We start from the raw sequence: 16108 nt of genomic DNA, 5'->3' as shown, positions 1-16108 counted from the left end.
GGCCGTCGTGTCATCACTTGGTCTTCACATGACTAGCAAAACTGCCAGACGACGAAATGACAAAGGCTCAGGTCAAGCGAGACACATATGATGGTATCCACCGCGGCTTGGCGTACGTTCACAACCCCAGCAACTTCACTTGGGTGTTCGCAGCAGTGCAGTCTTGCTCGTTCTTGTCAAAATGGCAAACCTTCCAAGAAAACAGGCAAAAACCACGCGACGTCGATTGTGGGCAGCGGGGCCGACTAGAGCGTGACGGGAACCAACGAAGCCAAAAAAGAGCCGTACGACGCCTCCCTCTGCTCACACAAGCCCCGGATTTCCTCCAGGTCCGTAGCCGCATTAATCTGACAAAATCATCTTTATTGAAAATGGCGTAAAACGCAGCAGCTCCTCCCGGACGCCGTGCCACGGCGCTTGCACAGCGAAGGATACAGACAAACGGTAGTTATCTTAACAACAGCGTCCCAGCACTGTGCGCTAGGTCTTCAGAGAGCCGCGGCCGGCTGGCCGGGCATCCCAGATCACACTCATTTAACAACCAGGAGGCGGACAGCCATGATCGCAGCCGCAGATCCGACGAACGCGTCACCACTGTCGGTCGCGCCGAAGACGAGGGTTTGAGCGACGGGACGAGGCCGCAGCCGCTGGCGAGCGGCACGCCTCGTCGTCCGCCGACCCGCCCGTCCGCTCAGACCCCGGCTCTCCAACGCACGCCTCGGTCACTTCAGCTTGCCGCCCGGCCGCCGCGGTCGCGCGCGGCGCCGAGCCCAGCTCCGCGTGCACTTTTGCCGCCAGGGGCGCTAACATCGGCCGCATCGTCTCCCGCACCATCAGCTCGTCCAGCTGGCGCGCCAGCGAGCGTAGGTGAATGACGCGCCCTCGCCGACGTACCGGCCTCGTCGGCAGCGCGCCACGTCGCGTAACACTGCGAGCAGGCCACTCGTCACCACCTGGCGGCCACGAGCAGGCGTCTTGGCAATCGGCCGCCAGCCGCGCGCTGCACGCACCAGCGCCTCCTCCGTGTGGCCAGCGGAGAAGATGGCGGCCGTGGCCGCCAGCAACGCGCCCGGACGATCCAAGTCCAAGTGTCGCATGTAGTGGTCGAGCGCAGGCAGCAGCGGCAGGCCACCGCCGTCCACACCCAGCGTCACCGCCAGCTCCCAGGAGAGCCGCGGTAGATGCGGCGACGCCAGCACCACAGCCCGGTACGCCTCCAGTACCTCGTCGCGATTGCCCGTGGCTGCCGCGTGCTGCGCCATCAGGCTCAGCCGCGCGCGCAGCGTGTCTGATCGCACGGCATCGGCCGGCGGCGGTGCTGTCTCCGGCAGGCGCCAGATGGTCTCACTCGGCCACGTCGTGAGCATGCGCTTGCCGGCGAATAAGCTGTACCTGGTGCGACGCCGGCGCGACAGGCGACCGTAAGCCGCGGTCGCCTGCGCGTCGGGGACTGCTTGCGTATCCGAGGTCGCCTCAGCGCCTGAGGCCGCCTCGGTGTCCGAGATCGCCTCAGCCTTCGATATCTCGCCATCGCTGGCGTCGGTCGTCGCCGATAGCGGCGCCGCCGAGCGGGACGCCGCCGCCAAACCACCGTCGCCGTCCTCGTCACCGTCCTCATCGTTGCACTGGCCGAGGCTCTGACGACTGGACAGTATGCTCTCCAGCACGAACACCAGCGTTTCGCGGTGCACGGCCACGGACGGCCGAGTTGCCTTTCGCCGTGTCTCGCGCTGCTGGCCACTGATGCGTCCCTCGTTCTCGGAGCCGGTCACCGTCAAGTTGACGCGTGATGAGGTCACGGGCGGCTGAGTAGCCTTTGGCTGTGTCTCGCGCTGCTGGCCACTGATGCGTCCTTCGTTCTCGGAGCCGGTCACCGTCAAGTTGACGCGTGATGAGGTCACGGGCGGCCGAGTAGCCTTTGGCCGTGTCTCGCGCTGCTGGCCACTGATGCATCCTTCGTTCTCGGAGCCGGTCACCGTCAAGTTGACGCGTGATGAGGTCACGGGCGGCCGAGTAGACTTTGGCCGCGTCTCGCGCCGTCGGCCACTGATGCGTCCCTCGTTCTCGGCGCCGGTCACCGAGTTGACGCGTGTCAAGGCCGCGAACAGCTTAGATGACTCCAGCGGCGTCTCCGGCCGTCCACCACTGATGCGTCTTTCGTTCTCAGAGCCCGTCACCGTCAAGTTGACGCATGGTGAGGTCAAGGGCAGCCGAGTTAGCACTAGCCGCATCTCGCGCCGACGGCCGCTGACGCATCCTTTGTTCCCGGATCCGGCCTTCGTCAAGAAGGCCGGATCCGAGAACAAAGGATGCCTGATGGGGTCACGCTGACGCCGTGATGGGGTCACGCCGCGCCGGTGTCTCTCTGTTCGCGGCATGACAACTGATAATGCAAAGCTGTCTTGGACCTGCATGCAGACAGGACAGTAGTCAGACATTGGCTTCAGTGCTTCAGTTCATGGAATCCGCACCTGTCCATTTGCAACAGTCAGCAAAGATCCCAGTGCAACATAGCTCAAATCTTGCAAACATGTTGACAATCCAGGGTTTGTTCAAAAATGGTCATAGCATGCAGTGGTCAAACTTTTAGATCTTTACCTGTATTAGAAGTATTCAAAAGCAAGTTCTGGTAATAGGACTGATAAAACACCTTCTAGGTACTTCAAGACAGGATCGCAGGTAGGGGTTTCTCATGTGGGGTGAGAGCTTAATAAGCACTTACCAAAAAAAGCCTCAAAAAGTCATGAAAGGTGACAAGCAAAAGACTCTGCTAATGAAGGACGGACAGTTAGTGTCCTTTATTCAAGAAATACTCCATGTGGTTTGTGTATATTATGCATCTAACACAGAAAAATAAGTTTAAAATGACACAAATTGCTGAAAGATGCAATAATTACTGAGGGAAAATAAGGGAAACCGAGGGAATCAAGGGAAAACAGGTTAACACATATTATGACCTTCACAACTTTCTGCATCAGGTGAGGCAAATATGTCTCAATTCCATCAGGTAATAAGGCCCCCTCTGGGCCTTCTGATCTCCTCAACCCTGGCAGGGCAGGCTTGCAGGCAGGTGCAGGTTGGCAGGTTGTGGGCAGGAGCAAGCGGGCAAATAGCTTTAACCACCTGCCACTTGCCCTTCACATCTGCTACTAGCCTGGAATTTCACAGCGGGTTGATAGGGGTTGGATTCACACCACAGCCAGCCAATTGTGAGCTCTGATCTCAGAAATCCATCCATTCAAAACATTAAGGCAAACTCTTTAAGAACACAAAATAATCTGAATAGCAATAGAGCAAAACATTAAGGAAATGTTCCACATCTGAAGATATTGAAGCAAACATTGGATACCATGTAATAAGCTCACTTTCAACCACTGATGCACTAGTGGAAAAAAGCTGCTCTAAATGACACAACTTTTCTGTTAAGTAAATATGCCTCTCAATATGTAATAGCTTGACTGATGCATCACATCCTGCAAAACATTTATTAGAAGCCAATGGACAACTGAAGGCATGTGAAAAGTATGTGAAAAAGTATGTGAAAAAAATACTCACAAGTACCAGTTATGAACAACTCAACAATTACATTTTTCTCGGCCCTGGCCATTGCATGGCCAATGGAATGTCCAGATCTGAACGATGTTATAGTGTTACAGACACTAAGTGACCTTAACAGAAACCTACCCTAAAAAGTCTGCACATCTTAACGGATGTGTAGGCCAGAAACCAGACAGGTTTAGTTCTTAAGGAGGTATGACTGAGATGCACCAGACAACTTTCAAGATAGTTATTTCAGTTCAAACCCTGTACAGATGTCGAGCACTCACTTTAAGCCTCCACCTACCCAAAAAACCCAGTTTCTTCAGATAATGGGGACATTCATCAGTTTTTAATTCTTCACTCTTTCCAATACTTTGGTATGTGCTCTACAGTACCTGAATTTTGGTTTTGGCTGTTGGGGGAGAAAATAATATTAAAATCATGGCTTGTAGTGAGAATAAGATAGCCCGAGCCAATCTGCACTGCATTCACGGCTGGCACTTAAGGACATTCTTTTGCAGTGGATGGCAGTAAACACCATGTTCTGGTTGGCATCAGTGATTGCCAAAGACCAATACAAACAAGCTGCTTGCAATTCTTAAATTTTCTAGCTTCCTAAGCAAGTGTGGTAGAATGCTGTTGATATGAATAATCATATTGTAAAGGTGTCAGTCCCAATAAAGGCCGATAGAAGCAGATGCTCAAAATGCGGTGCACCTGTTGCACCATTCCATGAAGCACATAATGCTAAGTTTATGATTGAAATATCATGCAAGCCACAATATGGAGGGGCGCTCCTACCTTCAAATTTTAATAACTACGACAGCGAGGTCCCTAGCGCCGCACGCACCCCACCACCTCGACTCCCCAGCGCCGTTTCTGTGTTATCGTTGCGCCTCCGATATTACTGCTTATCAAGAGCTATAAAAATGCACGGGGCCAAGATAACAATAATAATGCAATGAAAAACGTTTCTTATCGCGTCTAGGTACGTTTATGAAACGGACAGGCCAGAATAGTCCAGAACATAGCCTTAACTAGCCTAACCTAACGTAACCTAATCTAGCCTAAACTAACCTAACCTAACCTGGCCTAGCCTAGCCTAGCCTAGCCTAGCCTAGCCTAGCCTAGCCTAGCCTAGCCTAGCCTAGCCTAGCCTAGCCTAGCCTAGCCTAGCCTAGCCTAACCTAACCTAACCTAACCTAACCTAACCTAACCTAACCTAACCTAACCTAACCTAACCTAACCTAACCTAACCTAACCTGTTCCATGCCATATACATGTACTGTATTAAAAAGGTTTTTAGCCGCCATATTCTCATTTTGCTTTTCATTCCCACCCAAAAACGTCATACTTCACCACCATGTCGACCAATCTACAAGCAATACGGAAGACTGGTTGGATACGTAAGAAACATATTTCATTGGATTCTTGTTACCTTGGCCTCGTACGTTTTTTATGGTTCTTGATGCGCAAATCATTAATATTGGTAACATATGCGTATATTAGACATGCTTTTTACTGTCATGCGACATAAGCACGAAAAGAGTGCACGGCATACGACAGATCAGAATGTGCGGGCACGTTATCCCAAAAGACTTACAAAACGCGTCCTCTCCATTGTCTAAACAGAGGAAAAAAGGACCGGGGATCTCAGAGAATTACCGAAGGGTCGGCGATTGTTCCACCGGGCTTACACTTTGTATAGGCGTAGGCGCTCGCGTCAGGCCGATATGGTCTCCCGACACCGTGTCCGTGCCAATGTCACTCCGACAGCCGACTGTTACTGTTACTGTACTGTCTGAGTGTGACCTCACTCCGACGGGGTTGGTGTGTTTAATGGGCCGTCCTCTGTTGATCGTCCTGGCTCGCATGTCCGGAACGAGTGCCCGGGCCAAACGTAGCAAACAAAAACCGCACTCGCACATTGGGGAAAACGGCTTGTTTCCCGCGGCACATATGTCCGCCGCGCGCCACATTAGATACTCTGCACGTGCACCAGAGGCGTAGTCAAACTCATCCCTTCAAATGTGGGCTGACCCGGCCACACGATCAATTTTAGAACTGAACTGACACATACTGAGGGGAACTGCCCGAACACCGGCATGCCCAGTTTTGAATTAAGCTGTCATAGTACTTCCAACTCGTGCGGTGTCAAAATGATCTTTGCAGAGCGCTAACATGTGACTCTGTGTGAAACTTAAAGAATATATACACCTGAAAACGTGACACACAATAAGGCTAAGTAGAAGCTAAAAACATATTGTGTTACTGTTGCCCCGGCCAGGGTAAAAAGCCCTCTGGCATTCGGGACCCGCCTCCGTCCTGCTCAGCAAATGTTCTCTTGGCCGACTCGGGTCACCACAGGATACAGGATGTTGTCGACACAGGATACGCTGTTAGGCGCTGTGGGCCCCTGACAGACACCCTCATGGTTTCAGGGACCCCGATCAGTGCAAATCACGGGCCCAGCCTTGCTCTCACGTGGGAAATAGACCTCAGGGTTCGGAACGACACGGAGCCGACTGTTCAGTGTTGGTGCTCTCTGGGCGAAATAGAGACCCGCGGTGTTCCACAGATCCACAATCGATGCAAGAGACACTGTCATTTGAGGCCATGGTCCTACGAGGGGCGTCTTTATTGTGACCTACAGCCAGTACTTCAGGCTCTTCGACCCCTTCAGCCTTCCAAAAGGGCCCTTGTACTTTGGTCTCGAGGGGCCCTTCGGCCCCTCTTCGAGCCTTTTCAAGGTCCAAAGCGGACTCGGGGCTGACGCATGACCCTGTTACGACCCCTGCAAGAAACGGACAGCCGTGTCCGCGGTCGCGCGGAGGCAGCCACGTGGCAGGCGTTACAGGACGAAGCTGGCGGGCAAAGGGGGCATGGCAGTGTTAGCTCGAGCATTACTTGCGTCAGCATGTAACCGCTCAGTCATGAGGGGAGGTGTGGGTGCCAGGATACCTGCACCGTGTGCACAGCGCGATTTGTAAGGGTATAGCTATGGGAACATAGATGTTCAGCGAAGCCGATGTAGCAGGCACTTTGACCAGTATGAAATCGTGAAACATGTGATAAAATTTACAGAAACCAATGGGGATGAAATGGTCGGCAGTAGTCACATCGTTGCAGGCATGATACGCGATTATCCGGATTCGATGACCGCTTAGCCACGTCGCTATATTCCGTGGTCGCGTTGCGCTATATGTGGTAAAGTCGCATGCATTGCATTTACGAGCCCACGTTGAACTTGGCTTTTTAAGGGCTATGGCGAGGATTGGGAGCGTAAAGTTTTCGGTTCGTAGTGACTTGGTTGGTATGCACCTCACGCTTCAATCTTTAGCCTGTTTCCCACGGCCCCAGTTCTCGGCCAGCGTGGTGCGAAGAGCCAACTGGTCGCTTGGCGAGGGCTGGAGCCGGACTGCCGCGTGAAGCGTCGGACTGCCGCGGCGCGGGTTGTCGGACTGGTGTGTAAGTCATGCCTGCAGAAAGGTTTGGACCTCCCAAAATTTTAAGCGAGGCAGGTATGTTTCTTCCGCCTGCAGCCAACAGCGAGCATCTGCCTCAGTAGGGTATTTACGATGTTTCCCTGAGACGCGTCCACTCCTCACCATATTTACGGCTGCATTAACATGTGCTTGAATGAATGTTCGCTTAAGAATCCCTGAGGCACATCAAAATGGGACTAAGATCATGTCATGTCTCACGCCACGCCACAATTTTCGCGAAAATTCCTTCTTTCAGAGAAAAAGGTACGTGCCAGAATGGATCTCGAAACGTTACAATGGAAGGAGTAATGAATATATGAGTAATTTTGTGCCAACCATCTTTAATCTAAGCGATGACGCCAGTCAAAGGCCCGGAAACTAGAACGATGCATCAAAAGCTCGTGAATGCTGAGTCAGCAGTTATTTTTAATCAAACATGTATCAACAAAGGATTTTCCCAAAATATTCCAATATATGTATATATACAACTATATACACATATACATACATTAATATATTATATATATATATATATATATATATAATATGTGCATAACCGTTAATATAGCAGTTTCCACTGAGAAACGATCGCCTAGCCCGAATTTCGCCAGAGAGTCCTGGTCAAATCGAGGCCATAAGAGGCCGTTCAGCCGGATGGCACTCGAGACCAGGCAAGCTATATAGGCCTTAATTACCGAGGTATATGTAACGGTGTCAATAACTATGTGCTTCGAACCTGACCATCTCAGTTCCAAGCTGTACTTAAGAGTCGAAAACTGCACGATACATTCCCTGTAATGCCTCCCCCGCCACACAAACCCAAAGCGAGCTGAAACTGGGTTGACGTTTTCTGCACAAAAAGGAGAACTCATTTCCAACACGAAAAAGAGCATGAACATTAACATCTCAGATGTTTTGTGGACAACACGCAAGTTGGTACATTTGAGTATTTCATGACGTCCATGTTTAAAATCGCAGCCCTATATTATCATATATTGGTCGCTCTTTACATTCGAACGTTTCGAGATCCGATCTCACATCGTCTGAAAAGACTGAACGGCAAAGAAATGAGTTTTGACTTTTTAAAGAAGCAAACATTGTGCACTATTAATTGGAAAACGTCTTTGGCACGAAGAACACGAATGAGCATGACTAATGGAAGAAAGACAGAATCCTACACTCATAATGGGAACTACTACAAAGACACATGAGAACACTAATTGCTACAATCACATCAACAGTGCTCACCGCCACCATCTAACAGTTCAAGAGCTGTGCAAAGATTTGTTTGTCTGTTTAGGGCTGGAGGGAGTTCGTTAATGAATAGTACTTTCCCAAATTTGAAGGGAGCTTCTGTCATTGCACGTCCGTAAAATGTCGGTGTTGTCTGTCAGTTGTTGTCGTGTCAAGTCCTGTCGTGTTCGTGTCGCATGTGGTCTAGAGGTGCCCTGTCGCGTAAGTGCATTGTCAAGCATCTGGAGTGTCGATGTGGTCCACACCAATGTAGTGTGTGGAACGGAAGTTTGCAGCATTCGATGTTGCATTTGAATTGATATACTACATTGGTGCATTTTAGTTTGTTGGGTCCGTCTGAGCACTTTGTCATACGAAAGCTACAGATTGTCCTATTTCAATAATAAATGACTACGTCTGTTTTGTGGTCGTTCTCGCCTTTAACATGTCCAGAGATAATATCCCGTAAGGCTTTTTCGTCTTGTTTGTGGGCAGATGTCCTTTGATTTTGATAATACAGTTTGACGGTTGGTCGGATGTCTTGTCTTGGTTTGCTGTCAAAGTGTCTTGTCGTTTGTCGTATTTCGTGTTCAACGTCAGAATTTTTAAAAAACCATTGTTCAATAAGATCTGTCTGATTCTTATCAATTCTGAATGTCAGTCCTTTCCAATGAGAGCAGTACTTAAATGTACGTCTAATGAAGAACCTAATGATACTAATTTTGTAGCGTCGAGGACACTCACTGTCAGCATTTAAGCACCGCCGTTGTTGTCTGCTTTCGGCATACAGTCACTTTGAATCGTTGTCGCTGTCCATCAAGTCACGTCAAAAAACGGTATTATATTTTGTTATGTTATTATGCTTTATGCAAATTTTAAACCGGACTGGTCTTCAAAGGTGTTTTTTGAGACGTCCTGGTTGGTCCATGTCCCTAACTTCCACAAAGATATCGTCCACGTAGCGGCAGTAAATATCCGGTCCTCTGTCGTCATTTTGCAGTGTGTCAGCTTCTATCTGTCCCATACCAAATTAGTGAATAAAGATCCTAGAGGTGAGCCCATCGCCAACATCCTCAAATTGGCAATACATTCGTACATCATATCTGCGGAAAGGAACCTCCAACGTACAGACTTTTAGTAGTTGTTTATGTAGGCGCTTTGATATTTTGACAGGAGGAATTTCGGGATGATTGTAAGCCCCGGTCAAGGATGACGGACATGGTTCTCTCAATGGGCATGTTTGTTAATAGATTTTCAACATGTGGACGGGCTGGTAAACCCTTAGATTGACCGAAATCGCACTATAACAATAAAATGTATATTGAATTTGTTTTAAAGACCTTTAACGAATTCAAAAATGTGTTTAAAACATATACTTAATCTAAGCGATGATGCCAAGTCAAAAGCTCGGAAACAAGAACAATGCGTCAAAAAGCTCGTCAATGCTGAGTCAGCATGCAAAAGTCGAACATGTATAAGAGGAAGGATTCTGCCAAAATATTCCAATACACACACACACGCACACACACAAGTATATATTACACACACACACGCACACACACAAGTATATACATATATATATATATATATATATATATATATATAGATATATATATATATAGATATATATGCGTGTGTCCGTGCGTGACTTGTGTGTATAAACTTAAGACAGATTATTATTTATGCATATTTTCTTCAAAATTACAGTGGACTCAGCATTGATAATCTTCTTGATGTTTTCAAAAAAAAATGTTATGGCAGCTTTCGCTTCTTCTCCATATTTACCCGTTTAAAATTGCACCAAAGCTCAGATGAATGAAAGAAGATACAGGTTGTCATATTGCATGACCTGGTATAAGTTATATCCTCAACGTTTCATCCTTCATTGGACATTTCTGGAGCGGCTGTTCTGCAAAGTCGATATGATCACATGTTTTTAAAATTCATGTCTGTCGTGTCATTCATGTCATGTCATGTTTGAACTGCACAAACACGCGATCATATCGACTTTGTCTAAAATTGCCACTCTAGAAAATGCCCAATGAAGGATGAAACGTTGAGAATGTAATTTACACTATATTATCGTGAGCTTTGGCACCATTATAAACGAGCAACGAGAAGCGAAAACTGTCATCAGATCCTTGAGAAAACATTTTAAAAATCATAAATGCTGATTACACTGATTTTTAAAAATACGCATATATATATCATACATATAATATATATATATATATATATATATATATATATATATATATATATATATATATATATATATATATATATAGATATATATATATATATAAATGATAATGACAATGATGTATATATATATATATATATATATATATATATATATATATATATAATATATGTAAATATATATATATATATATATATATATATATATATATATATATCCCCATACGTACGTGCCATGCCTGTCAATAACGAACACATACCACCCTCTATAACTCATTGACGATAAATTCGGTTCTATTCTATTGCAGCTTTTTTGTATTCAGTTTCAGTTCGAACAGCAACGTGAAAAATGTGCGCGCGAAAGAAGTTATATCACATAATGGGCCATTGCTCCCAGAGCGGCACGAGTCATATGCATTGCTATACGGCCCAGCGGTATCGAACAAGTCAACCTCTTTACCAACCCCAGTTCAGACACAAGACCTGGACGGAAAGCAAAGCATACATGGGCGGGTAGCATAAAGCCTCGATCAATGCACTGTTTCACTGATCAAGATACGGCATATTGTCGTGTTTCATCAGTCGTCAATGCCGAAACTGAGTCCTACACGCAATTGCAAGCCCAGCACAACGCATCGTGCCAGCGTACTCCGCTGATAGTGTCCGCATGCTACACTCGGTATCATGACAACCCAGGAGAGCGCGCCACCTCCATCCCAGCCCCAGTGGCACTGCTGCGATCGGCCAACATGTCCTCTTCTCTGCAGCCCTGCGGCACACGCGATCATTGCCAGCCCGACACAGGCAGTGTCCCATGACGCGCGCGCCTCTTTCGTGGGCGGTGAGTTAGAGTCACTCCGGTGAGTTACTCCGCCGGCAAACGTAGCGCGCCTGATGCCCGGCACGTCGCGTTGACGGAAGAAGTCCCGTCCACGGGGGCGCGTCCGCTCAGATGCCAATGTTGCACTCTGAGGGCGGCTAGCTATCGGAGTCGACCCGCGCGACTTTGTAAGACTGGATCTCATCCTCCTCCTCCAGCATCTCCCGCATACGCCGCTTGTACGCCTGTGGCAAGACAATGGGGTTAATGCACCTTGCAGAAGCTGTTACTGCTGCTACTCAAAACGGCATTGCCCTGATCCAGTGGAATAAACGAAAGAAAGCGTTGTTGCATTCTAGCCGAAAGAGTTCAGTGTTCCAAAATTGATTTGAACGTGCTTTTACCATGGACACGCGGGGAAAAAGCAAGAAAAACTTTCTGGGTAATTCAAGAGTAACATCCACACACAATCACACAAATTCACGTCATAACATAAAGACTACTAATCCAATGACAATAAAAAGGAAGAAACATTGTTGTGAAAAAGCAACAAGTTGTTTACAGCTAAGCGAGGTGCCGCCCAAAACCAATCGCCCAAGAAACACCCGTGAGACGCACCTGACTCTCTGGATTGTTGTCCTGATTCCTGCACTTCTCCAGCTTGCGCTCCAGCTGCTTCACAACATCGCGCTGCGGCTGCTCCACCATCTTGGCAAGCAGCCGGATCTTCCGCACCGCCTCCACCAGTGCCTGCAGCTGCGGTCGCGACGCTGACGACAGCAACTGTGACGTCACATACGCGTCTAGGTTCTCCTGCACGCGGCTCACAGCGTACAAAATGGCCGCCAGTGCGATCTGCGCAGGCGCGAACAGCAGCACAGCGTCTGTGAATAGCACAGCCTCAAGGAACTCGTCGATGCCAGCACGCAACCGGTCTGGGCTCTGCAGGCTGGAACAACGGGTCTTAATGTCTATCAGCAGACCCTCCACTGGCCGGAATGGGTTGTGCACGGTCAAGTGGTAGTTGACGGCGTGCATCACCGTCAGCTCGTTGTTGAGGATGATGTCTGTGGCCTTGTCTTTGTCACCCTTCACGTTGGCCACAAACTGGCCGATGGACACGTTGAATTCCTCCACCTTGCACGAGAGGTACACACATGTTACAAGGATACCCTTCGGATGGAAGTCCATCACAGAGCTGTGCATGTAGAAACGCTTGAAGTAGTGGCTGGCTGTGCCCAGGACGGCCTTGGGCATCGGTGGTTGGAAAACCTTGCAGAAGTCGCGCAAGTGGTACTCATAGTACTGAGTCACAATCTTCTCCTCTTGAGCAGAGAGGAAAAACTCGGCCCTCTTGTCCTCAGGCATGCCGGCACCATGCTTCTCAATGAAGCGACGGTTCGTCTCCTGTCGGCACTTGAAGATTTCATCATCATCCTTAAACATCCAGTGCTTTTTCTGTGTGCTTGTAGGAAACATCCTGTGGCATTTGTGAACCTGTTGATGGAGAAGAACAAATTATAAATGTACCACTTAAAAAAAAAAATGGAGATGCAACTTAGGATATGTGATGAATTAATAATTAATGAGACAGTGGATAATTCATGCACATATTCCTAACAACTAGAATGCTCTTCCAGTGCAGTGGTGTCAGTGGTGACACACCTTAAGGCCAGGATAGGCTTACACTGGTTTTACAGTTCACACCATGTAGCACATACCACACATTACAATGGTTGGAAAGGAATATAAATGGGGGTTTTATGAGAGTGGAGCCCACCCTCCTGGCAGCTTTTATTGCTGCCTTGGGCAAGACAAATCAGACCAACATGCCAAAAGGCACAGGGTGTAGGGGTCAAATGGAAACAGCTTAGCAACTGACAGAACAGGGGTTAAAATGAAGAACAGCTAGAAGGGTCAAACCTTCTACCTGTATTTGCATGACATACACATAATTATGCAGGTTTTCACAGTCTGGGGAAGGCATTTAGCAAAATTTGTTGCTGCAAAGTCAAGTTAAAGCTTCACAGCCACATACAGCATTTACATGGTATAAAACATCATCAAATTTCTTTGATCTGGTTATTTTTGTCCATGCAAGCCAACTTTGTTGTCAGGTATTCACCTACATGCTAATGCATGCAAAAATATTTATAGGGAGTATATCACACTGCTGCCCTGATGTGGATAAATTGTGAATATTGTTATTTGAATGATGTGTGTCATATGGGCATTATGATACATCTGATTTGCATTACAGTGGTGTACATTGTACCACTGTTTACAGGCATCTAGCTGAACAAATTTGTCCACTAAGGCCTGGCCAGGAGAAACATTGATATTTTAAGTTTGAGGTTGATGAGTGATGTTAATGCTTAAGATAGGCATACTTGTAGCAGGCAAACATTTAAGTGCTTATGTGCCTAAAGACATAATATGCTCCTAAAATATTACTGCTTTATTATCAATTATACTGTCTGATGTTTAGAAACATCCATCAATGAGCCACTTCATAATGCAGTGCAAGATAAAAATGCAGATGATAACCCAGGCATCCATCACCACCTCACTTTCACACCCCTTTCAAACACTAATGGTCTTTTGACACCACGCATTCCTGGTCTGGGCAAATAAGCGAAACCATATGCAAGTACCCACGCTCAAGGAAGCGGCGTGCATCAAAGAACCATGGCAGACTATATGAAACAACCAAACTATAACAGCAATCGACTTAATGCCCGATATTTGGTTCAAATGTGTTCGTGTCTATAACACAGGAACGCAGATCCCACACCGCAACCTCTGTTATCCCCGCACCGCAACATGCCTTACAATCGATATGACGGTTTGAAGTCCTACCAGCATCGGTAGTGCAACATCTGCGCCAGTCTGTCTTCTGGAAAGAGACACCATATTCTTAGTCAAATTTAAAATTGTGATACTGATAAAACAGAGGCGTAGTATATTGTTTTGGTGTTCCGCCGCGCTTGCCATTCTGGCATCCATAAAGAATGAAAAATTTTTCACATGACTCATTAAAATTCCAGCCCACAATGTTGTAAGAATATCTTTTACCCGACATCGTTTCTAGAAGTTTCTGACTTATTTCGGTCCTAGTATATTTTCTGACGTCATTTAGTTTGCTGACCGCTTAAATTTTATACCTGTTTCGGCGTTCAGGTACACAAACCTTGACCGATCGGTGCACACATTTGTGGGTTCGTGCGGTTTGCCCGCGTGGAATTTCGCGGTTGTGAAGGTACTGCACGTTTGTGCGAATTTCGGCATCCCGACTGACGGCAGCTTTACAGCAGGTCGGTCCATGATTTATTCTAGCATTGCATGAACGGTGTGTAAGTGGGGAAAAGGTACGATTGATGGTGACAGGTCGGTCTCTGTCATTCATGTGAAGGATGGGAGAACTCCGCATAACGATGCGTATGAAAAGAGCTGCTCAATAATTTTTATTCATGTGTAACTATCCGCATAGTACGTCACGCATGGATGAAGTTAGGAGTTCTTGATGGACTATTTCCAAAGTGTAACTGCGTCAGCTTTACAGTAGGTCGCCCATGACTCACTCTTCAACTGCGTGATTGGGCGCACAGATGGAGAAAAAGGCATGATTGATGCTGTTATGCCATTCTTTGTTTTTCACATGAGGGATGCAGGAAGTTTGCAGTAACAATGCAGATGAAGAGAGCTGCTCAATAATTTGTATCCATCAGTGACCATCCAAATAGTGTGTTACACATGGATTAGGATATGGGTTTTTGAAAGGGTGTTGCCAAAGTGTAATAAGAGGGAGGGGGTTTGGACAGCTTGATATTCAAAGCTCCCTTTTGGAACTGATGTCCCATGTGAATTAACATATGTGACAGGGGAGTAACCTGAAACAGACATGCCCGAAATGAACAATTCAGAGGAAAGGTGTGTCATACTTAAATCACAGAGTGGATCAGCCTTCAGCTCTGGACTGCCATTATAGGTCCTAACATAATTTCCAGCAATATGTACTCTTGAACAACCAAGGTTTTCTATTCAGGACGTGACGATGAAGGCTTTTTAAAATTTAGCGAACCTGGCGGGCATATTTCAATAACTTGTAATGCATATAGACATAAATATACATATTCTGAGCTCACCTATAACTCTGTCTGATCTGTGAGTGTCATTTACTGATGGAGCATTAATACATGAATGAACAAATCTCTGTTTGCAGGCAGTTTGCAGGCAGCCATTTGCAGGCTTTAACCATAACTACTCTTAGCCCTGTGTTACATCATTTTATTCATCCTGGCTGGCATGTTGTCATCCTGGTAGACCCAGGTCTACTTGCAGCTTCAGGCCTTGTTCCAGTTAAGAAATGAGTCTAAAGGGCTCAGATGAATGTGGAGCTGACTGCTAAAAAGCCCTCTGACTGACATTTCAGGTCACAGCTCTTCAGGGGGGGGGGGGGGGGATGCCAGAGTCTAAGCAGGCCCTTGATCTTCAGTACAAATGGGGCCCTTTGGCCTATTTTGTGAATAGGGGCACCAGTCAACCCATGATGCCCTGTTAGGTACTGTAGGCCCCTGACTGACACAGGGGCCCAACCATTATTTCAGGAGCCAGGCTTATGTGAATTGTGGCCCTGTTTTGCTCCTGCTTGGGAAATGGCCCACCAGGGTGACAGAGGACTGACTGACAGAAAGCCAGCTGTTTGGTGCTTGAGGTCTCTGGCTAGGGAGCTAACTGACAGAGAGCCAGCTGTTCAGTGCTTGTGGTCTCTGGCTAGGGGCCAACTGACAGAGAGCCAGCTGTTCAGTGCTTGTGGTCTCTGGCTGGG

General features: G+C 47.4%; 2 protein-coding genes across 4 annotated transcripts; both read right to left on the bottom strand.

Annotated features, from left to right (window-relative positions):
* Positions 1–833: 833 nt before the first annotated feature.
* Positions 834–4506, bottom strand: LOC119105580 (uncharacterized). Its single transcript, XM_037229040.1, has 2 exons — positions 2958–4506; positions 834–2408 (listed from the first exon to the last, which is right to left on the bottom strand). Exons 1-2 carry the CDS (start codon positions 2973–2975, stop codon positions 834–836), a joined length of 1593 nt encoding a protein of 530 aa, XP_037084935.1. The 5' UTR covers positions 2976–4506.
* Positions 4507–11085: 6579 nt separating this feature from the next.
* LOC119105891 (cyclin-H) lies at positions 11086–14094 on the bottom strand. Of its 3 annotated transcripts, none has more exons than XM_037229452.1 (3): positions 14081–14094; positions 11899–12777; positions 11086–11525 (listed from the first exon to the last, which is right to left on the bottom strand). In XM_037229452.1, exons 2-3 carry the CDS (start codon positions 12757–12759, stop codon positions 11439–11441), a joined length of 948 nt encoding a protein of 315 aa, XP_037085347.1. In that variant the 5' UTR covers positions 12760–12777; positions 14081–14094; the 3' UTR covers positions 11086–11438. The 3 variants fall into 3 exon arrangements, with proteins under 3 accessions (XP_037085347.1, XP_037085348.1, XP_037085346.1); XM_037229453.1 differs by lacking the exon at positions 14081–14094 and adding an exon at positions 14075–14080; XM_037229451.1 differs by lacking the exon at positions 14081–14094 and adding an exon at positions 13939–14074.
* Between the last annotated feature and the right edge of the window lie 2014 nt (positions 14095–16108).

This window comes from Pollicipes pollicipes, unplaced genomic scaffold, assembly GCF_011947565.3.
Source record: "Pollicipes pollicipes isolate AB1234 unplaced genomic scaffold, Ppol_2.1 Scaffold_6138;HRSCAF=7277_pilon_pilon_pilon, whole genome shotgun sequence".
NCBI lineage: Eukaryota > Metazoa > Arthropoda > Thecostraca > Pollicipedomorpha > Pollicipedidae > Pollicipes > Pollicipes pollicipes.
This window is presented reverse-complemented; position numbering and strand designations above follow the sequence as displayed.

Bases quoted from the DNA above. Each gene is read 5' to 3' on its own strand.
- LOC119105891 (XM_037229451.1), bottom strand. From the start codon at position 13,959: ATGCACGCCGCTTCCTTGAGC. The intron at 12,778-13,938 runs GTGGGTACTTGC...CTCCATCAACAG, and splicing joins TGCACGCCGCTTCCTTGAGC to GTTCACAAATGCCACAGGAT. The intron at 11,526-11,898 runs GTGCGTCTCACG...GTCTTGCCACAG, and splicing joins ACAACAATCCAGAGAGTCAG to GCGTACAAGCGGCGTATGCG.